General features: G+C 44.8%; 1 protein-coding gene across 1 annotated transcript in view; it reads left to right on the top strand.

Moving 5' to 3' along the window:
* The window catches only part of fars2 (phenylalanyl-tRNA synthetase 2, mitochondrial), a 54,596-nt gene that overhangs the window by 8,931 nt on the left and 25,935 nt on the right, over positions 1-19,730 (top strand). The window contains 5 exon segments of the mRNA XM_055025102.1: positions 352-671; positions 970-1,056; positions 1,618-1,677; positions 1,745-2,142; positions 2,216-2,347. Of these exon segments, the coding sequence (XP_054881077.1) occupies positions 370-671; positions 970-1,056; positions 1,618-1,677; positions 1,745-2,142; positions 2,216-2,347 (979 nt within the window). The 5' untranslated portion in view covers positions 352-369.

Below are 19,730 nucleotides of genomic sequence, written 5' to 3' on the forward strand. Positions count from 1 at the left end.
TGCTGATGATTTACTGATGTTCATTTCACTTGTTCATATTTTAAATAACAACTTCCTGTTTCCTCAGCAGAAACAGGAAGTTCAGTAAAAACCAGGAAAATCCTGCAGTTTATTAAACTCCAGGAGTTTAAAGTTCACAAGATTTTAAACTTTCAAAATAAAGTTCGGACTGTCGGTATCCGTGGTTGCTATGGAAACCAGATGATGTGGTAGTGGCTGGGTGATCCTGTGTGGGCCGGATCGGAACCGATCGGATCGGAACCGATCGGATCGGAACCGAGCGGATGGGAACCGAGCGGATCGGTTCCGATCCGTCCCAGACCTCATCCTCTGCCTGCCGTTCCTCTCCAGCTCCATGGACTCGTCCTCATGATGTTCGGTTCCCGGTTCTTCCCATGCCGGCTCCGGACCCGCCCTCTGCTCCGCCGCCCGCTCTCCGGGTTCCGGTCCGCCGGCGGCCCGGCGCCGTGCCGGGGGCTCGCCGCCGAGGGCCACACCCTGCAGCCCGTGATCGGCCCGGACTCCGTGGAGCTGCTGGGACGCTCCTACCCCCGCGACCACTTCACCAACGTCACGCCGAAGATCCTGGCCAAGGTGGGCTTCCACCTGCACAACCAGCCGAACCACCCGCTGTGGCTCGTCAAGGAGCGCATCAAAGCCCACTTCTACAGGTGAGGGCGCCGAGCCGAGGCCCACCTGCCCGGCAGACCGCAGTCTGCAGGAAACGCCTTGAACAATCGGTTTGGTAGAACGAGCTAAAGTCAGCGGCGGTCAGCCAACATCAGTGTCTGACCTCTGACCTTGAGAAATGACTGGAAACTGCTGCAGAAAACGCCAGAGGAAGATGTTAAAGGGGCGGCGACGTGTTTTCCAAGCGGAGTCAGGAAACAGTTAAAATAGTTTATTGATCCCGATCATCCCAGTTCTGATTGGTTCATAGCTGCAGCCTCCATCTTGGTTCCTCTGCAGCTCCTTCGTCGGTCGATGGGGCAACCCGCTGTTCTCCGTCCACGACAACCTGAGTCCAGTGGTGACGGTGGAGCAGAACTTTGACAGGTCAGAGGCTCCCTGATGCACCGACCGGGTCGGGTCTGGTTCTGGGTCTGGTTCTGGTTCTGGTTCTGGTTCTGGGTCTGGTTCTGGATCTGGTCCTGGTTCTGGTCCTGGTTCTGGGTCTGGTTCTGGATCTGGTTCTGGTTCTGGTTCTGGGTCTGGTTCTGGGTCTGGTTCTGGATCTGGGTCTGGTTCTGGTTCTGGTTCTGGTTCTCCACATCGACTCCACTGAGACTGAAGCTGGTTACATGTTTCTGCTAGAAAAGAGGATGAATGAGGGAAGCTGGGTTCAGAACCGGTCCAGACCCGGTTCCGACCCGGTTCAAACTCGGTTCAGACCCGGTTCAGACCAGGTTCAGACCCGGTTCAGACCCGGTCCAGACCTAGTTCCGACCCGGTTCAGACCCGTTTCAGACCCGGTCCAAACCCGGTCCAGACCCGGTTCAGACCCGGTCCAGACCAGGTCCAGACCCGGTCCAGACCCGGTTCAGACCCGGTCCAGACCTGGTTCCGACCCGGTCCAGACCCGGTTCCGACCCGGTCCTCTCTCTCTCTGTCCTGCAGCCTGCTGATTCCTCCTGATCACCCCAGCAGGAAGCGCGGCGATAATTACTACCTGAACAGGTGAGCTGCTCCCTCGGTGCCACGCTGACCCTCACTGGTTCTGACCCGTTCGTCCTGCTGCCTCCAGAACCACCATGCTGCGGGCCCACACCTCGGCCCACCAGAGGGACCTGGTCCGGTCCGGTCTGGACGCCTTCCTGCTGGCCGGAGACGTGTACCGGCGGGACGAGGTCGACGCCAGCCACTACCCGGTCTTCCACCAGATGGAGGGGGTCCGCCTCTTCTCCGACCACGAGGTTCTGACGGCGCCGTGCGGCCGAGCGGACCGGGCCGCGGCAGAACCTCTGACTGTGTGTTCTGCAGCTGTTTCTCAGGGTCCGCGGCGGGAAGAGCTGAGCCTGTTCGAGCGCGGCGGGCGCCGGACCGCCCAGAAGCAGGAGAGCCACAGCCTGGAGGCCGTCAAGCTGGTGGAGTTCGACCTGAAGACCACCCTGACCCGACTCGTCACACACCTGTTTGGACCAGGTGAGGCCGGACCGGATCAGCCGGACCGCTGAGTTCCTCTACAGCTTCCTCACCCTGGTTTTCCTCCCCACAGACGTGGAGGTCAGGTGGGTCGACTGCTACTTCCCCTTCACTCACCCCTCCTTTGAGATGGAGGTGCGTTTCCAGGGCGACTGGATGGAGGTGCTGGGCTGCGGCGTGATGGAGCAGGAGCTGCTGCTGTCGGGTCAGAACCAACCAACACCATGCACATTACCCACCGTTCAGATCACCACTAGAACCTCATCATTAGGGTCACTAAGGTCATCATTAGGGTCACTAAGGTCATCATTAGAGTCACTAAGGTCATCATTAGAGTCGCTGAGATCATCATTAGAGTCACTAAGGTCATCATTAGGTCACCAAGGTCATCATTAGGGTCACTAAAGTAATCATTAGAGTCACTAAGGTCATCATTAGAGTCGCTAAGGTCATCATTAGGGTCACTAAGGTCATCATTAGAGTCGCTAAGGTCATCATTAGGGTCACTAAGGTCATCATTAGTGTCGCTAAGGTCATCATTAGGTCACTAAGGTCATCATTAGTGTCGCTAAGGTCATCATTAGAGTCGCTAAGGTCATCAATAGGGTCACTAAGGTCATCATTAGGGTCACTAAGGTCATCATTAGAGTCGCTAAGGTCATCATTAGGGTCACTAAGGTCATCATTAGAGTCACTAAGGTCATCATTAGAGTCGCTGAGATCATCATTAGAGTCACTAAGGTCATCATTAGGTCACTAAGGTCATCATTAGGGTCACTAAGGTCATCATTAGAGTCGCTAAGGTCATCATTAGGGTCACTAAGGTCATCATTAGTGTCGCTAAGGTCATCATTAGAGTCGCTAAGGTCATCAATAGGGTCACTAAGGTCATCATTAGGGTCACTAAGGTAATCATTAGAGTCGCTAAGGTCATCATTAGAGTCACTAAGGTCATCATTAGGGTCACTAAGGTAATCATTAGAGTCGCTAAGGTCATCATTAGAGTCGCTAAGGTCATCATAGAGTCACTAAGGTCTCATTAGAGTCACCAAGGTCATCATTAGAGTCACTAAGGTCATCATTAGAGTCGCTGAGATCATCATTAGGGTCACTAAGGTCATCATTAGGGTCACTAAGGTCATCATTAGGGTCACTAAGGTCATCATTAGGGTCACTAAGGTCATCATTAGGGTCACTAAGGTCATCATTAGAGTCGCTAAGGTCATCATTAGGGTCACTAAGGTCATCATTAGTGTCGCTAAGGTCATCATTAGAGTCGCTAAGGTCATCAAGGGTCACTAAGGTCATCATTAGGGTCACTAAGGTAATCATTAGAGTCGCTAAGGTCATCATTAGAGTCACTAAGGTCATCATTAGGGTCACAAAGGTAATCATTAGAGTCGCTAAGGTCATCATTAGAGTCACTAAGGTCATCATTAGGGTCACTAAGGTCATCATTAGGGTCACTAAGGTCATCATTAGAGTCGCTGAGGTAATCATTAGAGTTGCTGAGGTCATCATTAGAGTCGCTAAGGTCATCATTAGGGTCATTAAGGTCATCATTAGAGTCGCTAAGGTCATCAATAGGGTCATTAAGGTCATCATTAGAGTTGCTGAGGTCATCATTAGAGTCGCTGAGGTCATCATTAGAGTCGTTGAGATCATCATTAGTGTCATTAAGGTCATCATTAGAGTCGCTAAGGTCATCATTAGAGTCGCTAAGGTCATCAATAGGGTCACTAAGGTCATCATTAGGGTCATTAAGGTCATCATTAGAGTCGCTAAGGTCATCAATAGGGTCACTAAGGTCATCATTAGGGTCATTAAGGTCATCATTAGAGTCGCTAAGGTCATCATTAGGGTCATTAAAGTCATCATTAGAGTCGCTAAGGTCATCAATAGGGTCATTAAGGTCATCATTAGAGTCGCTAAGGTCATCAATAGGGTCATTAAGGTCATCATTAGAGTCGCTAAGGTCATCAATAGGGTCATTAAGGTCATCATTAGAGTTGCTGAGGTCATCATTAGAGTCGCTGAGGTCATCATTAGAGTCGCTAAGGTCATCATAGGGTCACTAAGGTCATCATTACGGTCATTAAAGTCATCATCATTAGAGTCGCTAAGGTCATCATTAGAGTCGCTAAGGTCATCAATAGGGTCACTAAGGTCATCATTAGGGTCATTAAGGTCATCATTAGAGTCGCTAAGGTCATCATTAGGGTCATTAAAGTCATCATTAGAGTCGCTAAGGTCATCAATAGGGTCATTAAGGTCATCATTAGAGTCGCTAAGGTCATCAATAGGGTCATTAAGGTCATCATTAGAGTTGCTGAGGTCATCATTAGAGTCGCTGAGGTCATCATTAGGGTCACTAAGGTCATCATTAGAGTCGCTAAGGTAATCATTAGAGTTGCTGAGCTCATCATTAGAGTCGCTGAGGTCATCATTAGGGTCATTAAGGTCATCATTAGAGTCGCTAAGGTCATCATTAGGGTCATTAAGGTCATCATTAGAGTCGCTAAGGTCATCAATAGGGTCATTAAGGTCATCATTAGAGTCGCTAAGGTCATCAATAGGGTCACTTAGGTCATCATTAGGGTCATTAAGGTCATCATTAGAGTCGCTGAGGTCATCATTAGGGTCACTAAGGTCATCATTAGAGTCGCTAAGGTAATCATTAGAGTCGCTAAGGTCATCAATAGGGTCACTAAGGTCATCAATAGGGTCATTAAGGTCATCATTAGAGTTGCTGAGGTCATCATTAGAGTCGCTGAGGTCATCATTAGAGTCGCTAAGGTCATCAATAGGGTCACTAAGGTCATCATTACGGTCATTAAAGTCATCATTAGAGTCGCTAAGGTCATCATTAGAGTCGCTAAGGTCATCAATAGGGTCACTAAGGTCATCATTAGGGTCATTAAGGTCATCATTAGAGTCGCTAAGGTCATCATTAGGGTCATTAAAGTCATCATTAGAGTCGCTAAGGTCATCAATAGGGTCATTAAGGTCATCATTAGAGTCGCTAAGGTCATCAATAGGGTCATTAAGGTCATCATTAGAGTTGCTGAGGTCATCATTAGAGTCGCTGAGGTCATCATTAGGGTCACTAAGGTCATCATTAGAGTCGCTAAGGTAATCATTAGAGTTGCTGAGCTCATCATTAGAGTCGCTAAGGTCATCATAGGGTCACTAAGGTCATCATTAGGGTCACTAAGGTCATCATTAGAGTCGCTAAGGTCATCATAGGGTCACTAAGGTCATCATTAGGGTCACTAAGGTAATCATTAGAGTTGCTGAGCTCATCATTAGAGTCGCTAAGGTCATCAATAGGGTCACTAAGGTCATCATTAGGGTCACTAAGGTCATCATTAGAGTCGCTGAGGTCATCATTATGGTCATTAAGGTCATCATTAGAGTCGCTAAGGTAATCATTAGAGTTGCTGAGCTCATCATTAGAGTCGCTGAGGTCATCATTAGGGTCATTAAGGTCATCATTAGAGTCGCTAAGGTCATCATTAGGGTCATTAAGGTCATCATTAGAGTCGCTAAGGTCATCAATAGGGTCATTAAGGTCATCATTAGAGTCGCTAAGGTCATCAATAGGGTCACTTAGGTCATCATTAGGGTCATTAAGGTCATCATTAGAGTCGCTGAGGTCATCATTAGGGTCACTAAGGTCATCATTAGAGTCGCTAAGGTAATCATTAGAGTCGCTAAGGTCATCAATAGGGTCACTAAGGTCATCATTAGGGTCACTAAGGTCATCATTAGAGTCGCTGAGGTCATCATTAGGGTCACTAAGGTCATCATTAGAGTCGCTGAGGTCATCCATAGGGTCACTAAGGTCATCATTAGGTCACTAAGGTCAACATTAGGGTCACTAAGGTCATCATTAAGGTCGCTAAGGTCATCATTAGGGTCACTAAGGTTATCATTAGAGTCTCTAAGGTCATCATTAGGGTCACTAGGGTCATCATTAGGGTCACTAAGGTGATCATTAGAGTCACTAAGGTCATCATTAGGGTCACTAAGGTCATCATTAAGGTCATCATTAGAGTCGTTGAGGTCATCATTAAGGTCGCTAAGGTCATCATTAGTCAATATAAGTCAGTATGGGGACATACAGTATTTGGGTCGTTAAGGTCATTAATGTGACCTTGTTCAGTTTCATTTCTTCTGTGAACTTCAGCTGAATGAACTGAACGAACTGAACGAACTGAATGAACTGAATGAACTGAACGAACTGAATGAACTGAACCGTTTCCTGATCAAAATGTTTCTTTTCACTAATCTGTTGATCACCTTCAGTAATGAAACCGTAATCAGGAGAGGACCAAACCACAGCTTTGTGGCTCTCCGCTATGGACACAACCTGATTGGTTGATGGGGTCTACACTGTAAAATATGATGGTTGTCAAACTGATAAATGCAACAGGTTGGATTTCCAGGCTGTTTTTATTGAAAATAGTGTTTTTTGTGCCCATTTTAAAATATTCTGCTCAGTTGGACTTTGCTTTGGATCGGAGTTTAATAACAGCATGTTAGATTATTTCTCCTGTTAATGGACAGGCAGTTATGAGACGCGTCTCTCTGGACCTGCTACCTGTCCGACCCTCCAGGTGTATCCGGTCGGCTCTTCCTCCGCCCGCTCTCTCGCTGTCAGGCGGCTAAGTGCTAAACTTGCTGCTTTGCCCTTGAACAAAGCTGCTCCGCTCGGCGCTGCTTGTTCTAATCAATAAAACATTCCTGAAGACGGAGGGCCGGATCAAACCGCCACTCCGTTCCCACTGACACGCTCCGACGTGTGGAGGAAGGCTGTCGGCCTGCTAATGGCCGATCTGCAGCCGGCAGCATGCTCTGGGTTTCAATGAGAACGGAACCACTCGGAGCGGACCGGGTCCGCCTCTTTAAGACGTTCAAGTTGAGTTCAAACAAACTCAGAAACAGGAAGGAGATTAAATGAGATGAAAGGAGTTTCAGTGGGATGAAGAGTCTGGTCTGAATGACACCAACGTCTGGGAGCGATTTCCTGACTTAAAACGATTCTCAGAATCACGAAGAAAAGAAACAAAAACAAAATAAAATCCAGTGGCACCAACTGATTAGTGCGTCCGACAGCTTATCGTATCCTGATTGAGAAAAGAAGCAAATGACCGCCAAAAGACATTTAAGACAAAAACTTGTAAATTTAAGGGCTTGACAAGTCGCCGGGTCTGGACCGGAGGAGGTTCTGTTGATCTCCATCAGGCAGCTGTAGCTCATTGTTCATGAAGACAAGTCGTAGCTAACACCGAGTCCCGACCCGAGTCCTGACCCGCATCCCGACCCGAGTCCCGACCCGCATCCTGACCCGCATCCCGACCCGCATCCCGACCCGAGTCCTGACCCGCATCCCGACCCGAGTCCGACCCGCATCCTGACCCGAGTCCTGACCAATGTTCCCTCTAAGCTGCCTGCGCACTGCTCACATATTCTCAGCGCACAAGAAAATCTATGTAGCGCATAAAATAAAGTCCAATGTAAAGTGGACATTGAGCTCAGACATCAGTTTTGACTATGAACCAATAAATTTTTTCCGTACTACTTTGCGATCAAACTCAGTGAGTGACAGGAATCCAGCCAATGATACGATACGGTTCACTTTCGCTACGTGGGTTACGTGCCTTGGTCATATGGCCGTGCAGGTGAGAATAGTGCGGTAGAGTTAAGAAACGTGAAAGCCATCACCTTATCATGTCTAGTGGGACATCCACTCACCAAGCCAAAGTAAAAAAAAATAAATGCACTTCTTCTAAGACCAAATGGAATCAAATCAAATGAAAGGAATGGTCTGCATTTGATACTGAAATGTTGAGTTCAGACTTTTGACTATGGATAAGCAGACATTTGTACACTGGCAAAGAAGTATGAGGCCATTCTCCTCCACCCACAGATTATGGAGGCCATTAACAGTCAATATGCTGAATTCAAGCACATAAAGCAAGAAGCAGACTGACCATCAACCTGGGCTAAGTGAACAACCACTGGAGAAGTGAGAAGGGCAGACGTGAAAAAAACTGTCATTAAATATTTACAAGAATTTATACTGCATCACAAGCTACAGAAAACATTTCATTGTGCAAAATGTGAATGTTTTAATATGAACAAACATTTATGTCTGAAAGGTGTAATGTCTCATTTCTCACCCTGGCTGAAGCAGGACTCTTACTTATAGCATGCATCTTAAACAGCAATGTTTTCTTTCCTTTATTATTTTAATTGAGCAAATCACTTAAATTAAAAGCAAACCAATGAAAATTGCTGATGTAATTTGATTTTTTTAATAAGCCATGCAACTTTCTATGATCCCAGATTTATGATACTTGTGCGTGGCCACGCCGTGTACACTGATGATGCTCACAGTGGTCCTCAGTGTGTTCAGGAAGCTTGTGTGTACGCCCAGACACATGAACAATTAGAGGGAACGTTGGTCCCGACCCGAGTCCCGACCTGCAGCAGTTTGGATCTCTGCAGCAGCTCAGTTGCTTTGGATTTTCCCTGAGTTGTGACTGTCAGGCTCTTTTCTCACTCAGATGTTGGTTTCTCTTCAGGATGTTTCCCGTTTACACTTCCTCCAAGAACTGCATCATGGGAACACTTCTTCTAAAAATCAGCTCAGTAAAAGTAATAGAGATATATTACAGCTCTGAGGCGTGACCTTTGAACTGTCCTTCAGTTTACTGAGATGATCAGAATGTGATAGCATTCTGGCTAATGCTGTCATATTAAAAATGTTATTTATTTGCACTTTCCCAAATAAATAAATTCAAATTAAATTCAAAGCAACTTTGGGAAGGACTTGCTAAACAGTTAGCTGGCCTATTTAGCACTGATTATAAGCATCAGTCTTGCTAGCGCTAAAGCTAGCAAGACAATTAGGTGGATGCTAATGCTAAAGCTGAACACCAACATGAAGTCAGTGGAAGATGTCAAACTTTATTCAGCTGAGTTTAGAAAAATAGGGTTAGGGTTAGGATTGGGGTTAGGGGTTAGGGTTAGGAGGTCAAGCTAAGTGCACTTTGCATTTTCACAGTTAGCAAAACAGCAAAAAGTGCTAACCTAAAAAATTAGCTCCACTATTAGCATGTTACCAGCATTTCTCGTGACAGATTTATTTCCCACAATTCCACTTAGCTGGAGACGGCGTACTTTAGCTGAGGTTGAGGCGCTAAGTGTTTTCTAAGTTAGCAGTGGAAGTGAGCTGAAGATGGCCAGCTGCTTTCACTGATTGATGTTTTATCCCTGAACTGTTTCTGTGTTTTTCCTGCGGTTTCATCATCGCGGCTTTGTTACGGTTTACATCTGACGTGTTTATCGGCTGGACACCCAAACATCCCAGTCCTCATTCACACTCTGCCTGAAAACCATTACATCCAGTTAAAGTCACTCTGCTGACAGTTTACACACACACACACACACACACACACACACACACACACACGCACACACACACACACACGCACACAAACACACACAAACACACACACACACACACGCACACACACACACACACACACACGCACACACACACACACATCTCTGTTCTCATTTTCACCCTCTCCTCCTCCCGTTCGTATCCACTGCGGCAATGTGGCTCGTTGCCTTGGAAACCACTCATTCACCCCCGTCCCCAACCAGCATCACCCCTCCTCCACACACACACACATACACACACACACACACACACACACACACACACACACACACACACACTTCTTTTCTGCGGCACAGAGGAGACAATAAGGCAGAAACGAGGGGAGCAGGAAGTTAATGTGATGAAGAGGAGGGGGGATGATGAAGAGGAGGGGGGATGATGAAGAGGAGGCTTAAATGAGTGGCAGGACCGATCTCCACAAGGAGGCAGAAACAGGGGCACCAGTTGGCGTTGGCTGGTGTGTGTGTGTGTGTGTGTGGTGTGTGTGTGTGTGTGTGTGTGTGTGTGTGTGTGTGTGTGGTGTGTGTGTGTGTGTGTTTTATTTAATGGTGGGAAGCGTGACGGCCATATGTGTTGCCGGAGGCTTGACGCGATGAGGGGGAGAGTTAATGAGAGGAGGAGGAAGAGGAGGAGGAGTGTGATGAAGGTGGTGAAAGTTTGCTGAGTATTATGGGATGAGTCAGAGGTTAAGGCACTAATGGATGAAAAATTATTTAATATCAAATAAAACAACTCCTGATGATGATTAAGAAGAAAGATTTTCCTCCATGAAGCCACCAGTCGGCTCCCTGTGTGTTCATGACGTTACCAGTTAATCACCAGTTAATCACCAGTTGATGTAAACCAGTTCACTGCCAGTACAGCTGGCGCCCCCTAGTGGCAGCGCTTACTATGACCATAAATTAAAATTTAGACAAGTAAAGTTAATCTAGAATATTCTGAAGAAAACGCAGCATGGAGCTGAAGGATCTGACTCGACACACACACCTCCAAATTGCACAAAGCCTTGTCTGTGCTGGTTGCTAGGAGACCGCATCTTAAATCCAAAACATAATCGGAGAAAAGCCGACAGAAGGCAAAACGTCTGAAGGTTTGAATCACAAATCATAAAATGGTTTTAAAAAATGTTCAAACAAAAACTTTACAGCAAATAAATAAAGAGAAACAAGTTAAACAATGAAAGGAAAATTATGTTGAATGAGGCTTTTGTTGGTATTCATACAAAAACTTCATTTAATATTAAGATAAATAATTTAGTCTTAGAAAAATACTTTATTTTCTATAATTGTGTGTGTGTGTGTGTGTGTGTGTGTGTGTGTGTGTGTGTGTTTCTCCCTCTGGTTTTGTGGGGCAGCTTGTGGGTCTTGGCAGTAATGACTGGATTTCACCGCCAGACACACATTAACACGCCAACACACACCCACGGGACGGGGGTCAATATGTGTCGGTGTGTGTGTCGGTGTGTGTGTGTAGGTGTGTGTGTAGGTGTGTGTGTCGGTGTGTGTGTAGGTGTGTGTCGGTGTGTGTGTCGGTGTGTGTGTTGGCCTGTGTGTAGGTGTGTGTGTCGGTGTGTGTGTAGGTGTGTGTGTCGGTGTGTGTGTCGGTGTGTGTGTCGGTGTGTGTGTGTGTGTGAGGTGAAGTCTGATTAAAGTCGTGTTGCAGACATTAACAGGCTCTTTGGTTCCTCTGGGACTGTTGGGTTCAGGTGGTGCCCCCCCCCCCCTCCCCCTGATGAAGTCATGTGACACCCCTCCCTCCCCCCCCCATCGCCTTCCTTCCTCCATCATCATCTTCCCCTCCGTTTTTCCTCCTCCGCCATCAGGATGGAGGGAGGAGCCAAGAATGCGACCTTTGACTTCTATGTTTTTGGCTTGTAAAGAAACGCCTGCTGCTCTTGACCTTTGACCCTATCACCCTGATCCATCCATCCCAGTTTTCCAGATCCAAACCCAGAGAATAAAATTCTCTTCTATCTTCCTCTCTGCTCACACACCAGGAGGTGGGGAGACATTAGTGTGTGTGTGTGTGTGTGTGTGTGTGTGTGTGTGTGTGTGTGTGTGTGTGTGTGTGTGTGTGTGTGTGTGTGTGTGTGTGTGTGTGTGTGTGTCTCTCTGGGGTTTGCGGAGGGCAGAACAAACATTTGTTTGTGCAGCGATCCATCTCAGCCTGGTCTGCTTCCTCCATAACAAGCAGAGGATGAGAGGAAGAGGAAGAGGAAGAGGAGCTGATAGAGACTCTGAATAACGATGCTGTGAAACCCGAGGGAGGTCAAAGGTTGGGGGGATCCTCCCAGACAGTGAGCTAATCAGAGGAGGAGGAAGACATGAGTCAGTCTCCGTCGCCGGGGGTTTCCCTCTCAGTGAGCAGCAAGGCAGAGGAGGAGTGGTGCTGAGGGCCATGAGGGATTCCTGGCTTTCACACGAAACTTATAGAAACGTAAATGTTTACGTTTAGCGTGGCTAGAAGTGGCGATGAGAGAAAACTCTGTTACCGACTTGGCAGGTTCTGGCGGCTTTTCACACCCCAAAGAGACGAGAAACGAATCTGGCGAATTTTCTTCACGAAAGCGACGCTTGTCATCGTTGCTATCAGCGCTCTCCTCCAGGGGGCGCTGTGACGTTGACGTCAATCCAGTTGGCACCAATAGGGAAATGTTACTGCAGTACCAGGATCTACCCAATGAGGGCAGCACTGAGGCAGTTTTTATATTGCAGGATTTAAAAATGTACAGAAACTGTCCTAATTTTCACAGAAACATGAAAAAACTCCTTTATGGCCGATCAGACAGTTTATCTGCTAAATAATGTGAATGTTTGGTTTAGTTATGTTTTCCTCTCTCTCTGTTTCTGCAGTCAAAACATTGATTAAAGCTCAGCCTGATTGGGTCAGTAAAGTTCTGCAGAACATGAACTTTTCTTCATGTAGTAATAAATATATCTGGTAAGTGATGATGCATCCACTCCAATTTTAACTCCGCATCGTTTTGTTCCTCTGAGGTTTTGAACTCAAGAATCTGAGGAAGTGACGTTTTCCACTGATAACCAGAAAACTGATATGAAAGTTTCATGTTGTATGAAGGAGGCTGAGCGGTTCTGGTTCCGACTCTGCAGAGACTCAGATCTTCTGCTGCTGCTAAAAATACTCTGCAGATAAAAATAGATCCAAGTCGCTCCTGACCGCAGTCATTCAGTGAGCAGTGTGCGCCTCGTTCTGCAGAGCAATAAAAACAGATCAGAGGATTTATTTCACTTTCATTCCTGCCTTTATTAGAAAAATACATGAACTGAAGCCGCTCGGCCCGGTTCTGCTCTAAATCCATATTTCAGACGCTGAGTCGGGTTTTATTGCTTCTGCTGCTGCAGAGCAAAGTTTCATCCTGCTGGATCAGAACCGACAGGCTGACAGAGTCGCTCCGGGACAAATCTCTGCCGTTTCCCGGCTTCAGGCCAACCGGCACATCCGGACCGGGACCAGCGACCCGGACCGGGACCAGCGATGTATAATAATAACTAAATATTTAGGAATAATAATAACTAAATATTTATGTATAATAATAACTAAATATTCATGTATAATAATAACTAAATATTCATGTATAATAATAACTAAATATTCATGTATAATAATAACTAAATATTTATGTATAATAATAACTAAATATTCATGTATAATAATAACTAAATATTCATGTATAATAACTAAATATTCATGTATAATAATAACTAAATATTTATGTATAATAACTAAATATTCATGTATAATAATAACTAAATATTTATGTATAATAACTAAATATTCATGTATAATAATAACTAAATATTTATGTATAATAATAACTAAATATTTATGTATAATAATAACTAAATATTCATGTATAATAATAACTAATATTCATGTATAATAATAACTAAATATTTATGTATAATAATAACTAAATATTCATGTATAATAATAACTAAATATTATGTATAATAATAACTAAATATTCATGTATAATAATAACTAAATATTCATGTATAATAATAACTAAATATTCATGTATAATAATAACTAAATATTTATGTATAATAATAACTAAATATTCATGTATAATAATAACTAAATATTTATGTATAATAATAACTAAATATTATGTATAATAATAACTAAATATTCATGTATAATATACTAAATATTCATGTATAATAATAACTAAATATTTATGTATAATAATAACTAAATATTCATATGTAATAATAACTAAATATTTATGTATAATAATAACTAAATATTTATGTATAATAATAACTAAATATTTATGTATAATAATAACTAAATATTTATGTATAATAATAACTAAATATTTATGTATAATAATAACTAAATATTCATGTATAATAATAACTAAATATTCATGTATAATAGTAACTAAATATTTATGTATAATAAAACTAAATATTCATGTATAATAATAACTAAATATTTATGTATAATAATAACTAAATATTCATGTATAATAGTAACTAAAATTTATGTATAATAATAACTAAATATTCATGTATAATAATAACTAAATATTCATGTATAATAATAACTAAATATTCATGTATAATAATAACTAAATATTTATGTATAATAATAACTAAATATTTATGTATAATAATAACTAAATATTTATGTATAATAATAACTAAATGTTTATGTATAATAATAACTAAATATTCATGCATATTAATAACTAAATATTCTTGTATAATAATAACTAAATATTCATGCATAATAATAACTAAATATTTATGTATAATAATAACTAAATATTCATGTATAATAATAACTAAATATTCATGTATAATAATAACTAAATATTGTTGTATAATAATAACTAAATATTCATGTATAACAATAACTAAATATTTATGTATAATAATAACTAAATATTTATGTATAATAATAACTAAATATTCATGTATAATAATAACTAAATATTCATGTATATTAATAACTAAATATTCATGTATAATAATAACTAAATATTCATGTATAATAATAACTAAATATTTATGTATAATAATAACTAAATATTCATGTATAATAATAACTAAATATTCATGTATAATAATAACTAAATATTCATGTATCATGATATCAACAGCATTGCAGGTAAAACCCGGTTAATAAATGACGGACTTAACAGGAACTGGAGCCAAATATAAATTTTATCCAAAATCAATTTTTCATTTCTGGAGGATAAATTTAAAAATGTTTCATGTTTTCATAAATCATCACATCTTCATGTCCGTCCTAAAAGCGCCTCTCTCACGTTGTTCTGTTTCCTGTTTGGTTCTGTTTCCTGTTTGGTTCTGTTTCCTGTTTGGTTCTGTTTCCTGTTTGGTTCTGTCCGTGTCACAGCACCACCTTTGGCCCGGCTGACCTGCTGCAGCTTCTCAGCTGCTTCCTGACAAGACAAAAATGTTCCTGCCGCAGCCACAGGGCCATGTTTCCATGTGTCTGTTGTCCAGTCACGACCTTTGACCTGCTGAGGATTGTGGATTCCGGAGCTGATTCTCCGAGTCGTTTTCCTGGATGGAGGTGACCTTTGACCCTTCCCAGGTGGTCGGGCAGCAGTAGTTGCTGATTGCTAGCGCTGATGATGCTAGCGCAGACGTAGCGATCAGGTTCTGCTCATGAAGGACGCCGTCCCTTTAAGGTTCTGTTGAAGGTTTTTAGTAATCGTCTTCCTCCTCTTCCTCCTCCTCCTCTTCCTCCTCCTCCTCTTCCTCCTCCTCTCTTCCTCCTCCTCCTCTTCCTCTTCCTCCTCTTCCTCTCTTCTCCTCCTCCTCTTCCTCCTCCTCCTCTTCCTCCTCCTCCTCTTCCTCTTCCTCCTCTTCCTTCTCTTCCTCCTCCTCTTCCTCCTCCTCCTCTTCCTCCTTCTCCTCTTCCTCCTCCTCTTCCTCCTCCTCCTCTTCCTCCTCCTCCTCTTCCTCCTTCTCCTCTTCCTCCTCCTCCTCTTCCTCTTCCTCCTCTTCCTTCTCTTCCTCCTCCTCTTCTCCTCCTCCTCTTCCTCTTCCTCCTCCCCCTCCTCCTCCTCCCCCTCCTTCTCTTCCTCCTCCTCCTCCTCCTCTTCCTCTTCCTCCTCTCCTCTTCCTCTTCCTTTCTCCTCCCCTCCTCCTCCTCCCCCTCCTCCTCTTCTCCTCCTCCTCCTTCCTCCTCCTCCCCCTCCTCCTCCCCTCCACTTCCTCTTCCTCCTCCTCCTCTTCCTCTCTTCCTCCTCTTCTTCCTCCTCTTCTCCTCCTCCTCTCCTCCCTCCTTCCACTTCCTCCTCCTCTTTCTCCTCCTCCACTTCTCTCCTCCTCCTCCACTTCCTCTTCCTCCTCTTCCTTTCCTCCCCCCTCCACTTCCTCCCCTCCTCTTCCTCTCCCCTCCTCTCTCTTCCTCCCCTCTCCTCCTCCTTCCTCCTCCCCTCCTCTTCCTCTTCCTCTCCTCCTCTTCCTCCTCCTCCTCTTCCTCCTCCTCCTCTTCCTCCTCCTCCTCTCCTCCTCCTCCTCTTCCTCCTCCTCCTCTTCCTCCTCCTCCTCTTCCTCTCCTCCTCTTCCTCTCCTCCTCTTCCTCCTCCTCTCTTCCTCCTCCTCTTCTCCTCCTCACTTCCTCCTCCTCCTCTTCCTCTTCCTCCTCCTCCCTCCTCTCTCCCCCTCCTCCTCCTCTTCCTCCCCCTCCTCCTCCTCTTCCTCTTCCTCCTCCCCCTCCTCCTCTCCACTTCCTCTCCCCTCCTCTTCCTCTTCCTTCTCTCCTCTTCCTCCTCCTCCTCCACTTCCTCCTCCTCTTCCTCCTCCTCCCCCTCCTCCTCCCCCTCCACTTCCTCCTCCTCCTCCTCCCTTCCTCCTCCTCCTCTTCCTCCTCTTCTTCCTCCTCTTCCTCCTCCTCCTCTTCCTCCTCCTCTTTCTCCTCCTCCACTTCCTCTTCCTCCCCCTCCACTTCCTCTTCTCCTCTTCCTCCTCCCCCTCCTCCTCCTCCTCCTCTTCCCTTCCTCCTCCTCTTCTTCCTCCTCTTCCTCCTCCTCCTCTTCTCCTCCCTTCTTCCTCCTCCTCCTCTTCCTCCCCCTCCCTCTCTTCCTCCCCCTCCTCCTCCCCCTCCCCTCCTCCTCCTCCTCCCCCTCCTCCTCCCCCTCCTCTTCTTCCTCCTCTTCCTCCTCCCTCTTCCTCCTCCACTTCTTCCTCCTCCTCCTCTTCCTCCCCTCCTCCTCCTCTTCCTCCCCTCTTCCTCCCCCTCCACTTCCTCTCCTCCTCTTCCTCCTCCCCTCCTCCTCCTCTTCCTCCCCTCCTCCTCCCTCCTCTTCTCCTCCTCTTCCTCCTCCTCCTCTCCTCCTCCACTTCTTCCTCCTCCTCCTCTTCTCCCCTCTCCTCCTCTTCCTCCCCCTCTTCCTCCCCCTCATTTCCCTCCTCCTCTTCCTCCTCCCCCTCCTCCTCCTCTCCTCCTCTCCTCTTCCTCCTCCTCTTCTTCCTCCACTTCCTCCTCCACTTCTTCCTCCTCCTCCTCTTCCTCTTCCTCCCCTCCTCCTCCTCTTCCTCCCCTCCTCCTCCTCCTCCTCTTCCTCCTCCTCTTCTTCCCCCCTCCTCCTCCACTTCCTCCTCCCCCTCTCCTCCTCCTCTTCCTCTTCCTCCCCTCCTCCTCCCCTCCACTTCCTCTTCCTCCTCTCCTCTTCCTCTTCCTCCCCTCCTCCTCCACTTCCTCCTCATCCTCCTCCTCCTCCTCTTCCTCCTCCTCTTCCTCCTCATCCTCCTGATCGTCTTGTCTCTGGAGCGGCTGACGTGTCGCCGTGATAACAGGTCAGGTTTCGTCGTGGTGACTCAGTTTGGCTGGTCGCTGCGTGACGAAGACGATGCTGTGATGTCACCTTCATCGTCCCCGCGGTGACGTGCGTCCCACGGCTGACATGTTTGTCTTCATCGTCTCCATCTGCGCTCCTCTTCCTCCGTCAGGCTGAGTCAGCAGCTGCAGCTCCAGAGCGGAGGACCGGCAGGACAAACTCCCTGCTGTGAGGCAGCGCCATTAAATCGGCCGACCTCCGAAGAACAAGGACTGGCCTAGTCAAAGTCGCATCAAACAGGAGAAGAAGAAGAATCTATGAACCCAGAAACACGACGAGTCGCTCTCAGTGTTTTCCTCGTCTAGTCCAAGGCCGCTTCACACTGCTGAGCATTTTCCGTTTCCTGAGTTTTACTTCCTGTTTCCTGTTCGTTCGTCTCCTCTGATTATTCAGCCACTTGATCCAAAACCAAACCTGGGAGTGGCAGCATCATGCTGCGGGCTGGTGACCCACATGAACGGTTCTGATTGGTTTCTACTTTTGGACCTTCTGCTCCGGTTCTGAGAGTCTGCTCCTCCTCTCCTTTCCTCCTCCTCTTCCTCCTCTTCCTCCTCCTCCTCCTCCTCTCCTCCTCCTCCTCTTCCTCTTTGAACTGAGAGGATTTTCCCGGGTCTCTCTCTGCGTCTCCATGGTGACCAAGCAGCAGGATAACGAGGCATTCCCAACGCCTGTTTACCGTGGCGTTACCGTGGCGTTACCGTGGCGTTACCGGCAGCAATTATGAAGCTGGAAACTCGTGTTTTACTTTAATTAGGCCAATAATAATAGAAAAACGTGATGCAGAACATTAAATATAGAAACAATTTGATGCTTTTGAAAAATTAAATACTGAGAATTAAAAACTGAAACAGAACAGAAACATTTAAAATAAATCATAAAAAAATTAAACAGCAAGATGAGTAAAATTAAATACCACAAAAAATTTTACAAAAACAAAATAAAGTAGAAAACCGAAGAAACAATGCAGCTTTAAAAATAACATGAAATAAATCATATTTGAAATGAAAACAAAATAACTAAATAAACAGGAGCTAAAAATCTCACAATTCAGTGAAATACAATAAAATATGAAAATTGATAAACTAGACATAAAAACAGCTTTTAATAGAAACACCAAAAATATTAAAAATACCTGCAATAGATATAATCAATCTAATTTTCAACTTTGCTGTTGTTTAATTTTTCTAAACTCAAATTGATATAAAATGAAAATCATAAAAAAGATGCAAATAAAAAGTAAAAGCAGAGCTGTGATTGGACTAGGCCATGAAGAAATAATGGTTCCTAACGGTCTTACCATCTGGACTCATTTTCCTCAGAAATCACATTTTCTCTGTTTTTATGGGACGAAACCAAAATGCTGACCGACGTTTTCTGCTCATAGTTTTCATAAACCAGATTTTATGAGTTTCATCTGTGAATCATAAGTTTCCATGGTTTACAGTCACACAGCTGAATGAAAGATTCCCCTTCATAAATCTGTCCGCATGTTTCAGAGACAAACCCGCCGGTTCTACCTGCCCAGGTGAGACAGCGACAGGAGGAAGCTAATCAGGAGGGCGAGGAGCGGCCGGAGATCATGTTCGCTGTCAGGCTGACGGCGGAGACGAAGGTCACAACTGTTCTTCTTCTGCTGTGGAACAGGAAGTGGAGACATGGAGGACCGAGTCTAATGACGCGTCGGACTCCATGATTCTGCTCCAACATGAAGTCAAAATGCCGAGGCGCACCTGGAATCACTTAAAACACCTGGAATTACTTAAAACACCTGGAATCATTCAAAACACCTGGAATTACTTAAAACACCTGGAATCACTTAAAACACCTGGAATCATGTCACCTGGAATCATTCAAAACACCTGGAATCACTTAAAACACCTGGAATCATGTAAAACACCTGGAATCATTTAAAACACCTGGAATCATTTAAAACACCTGGAATCACTTAAAACACCTGGAATCATTTAAAACACCTGGAATTACTTAAAACACCTGGAATCATGTAAAACACCTGGAATCATTTAAAACACCTGGAATTACTTAAAACACCTGGAATAACTTAAAACACCTGGAATCATGTAAAACACCTGGAATCACTTAAAACACCTGGAATCACTTAAAACACCTGGAATCACTTAAAACACCTGGAATCACTTAAAACACCTGGAATCACTTAAAACACCTGGAATCACTTAAAACACCTGGAATTACTTAAAACACCTGGAATCATGTAAAACACCTGGAATCATTCAAAACACCTGTAATCACTTA

The sequence above is a fragment of the Poeciliopsis prolifica genome, unplaced genomic scaffold, assembly GCF_027474105.1.
Source record: "Poeciliopsis prolifica strain line A6 unplaced genomic scaffold, Auburn_PproV2 SCAFFOLD136, whole genome shotgun sequence".
NCBI classification, from domain to species: Eukaryota; Metazoa; Chordata; class Actinopteri; order Cyprinodontiformes; family Poeciliidae; genus Poeciliopsis; species Poeciliopsis prolifica.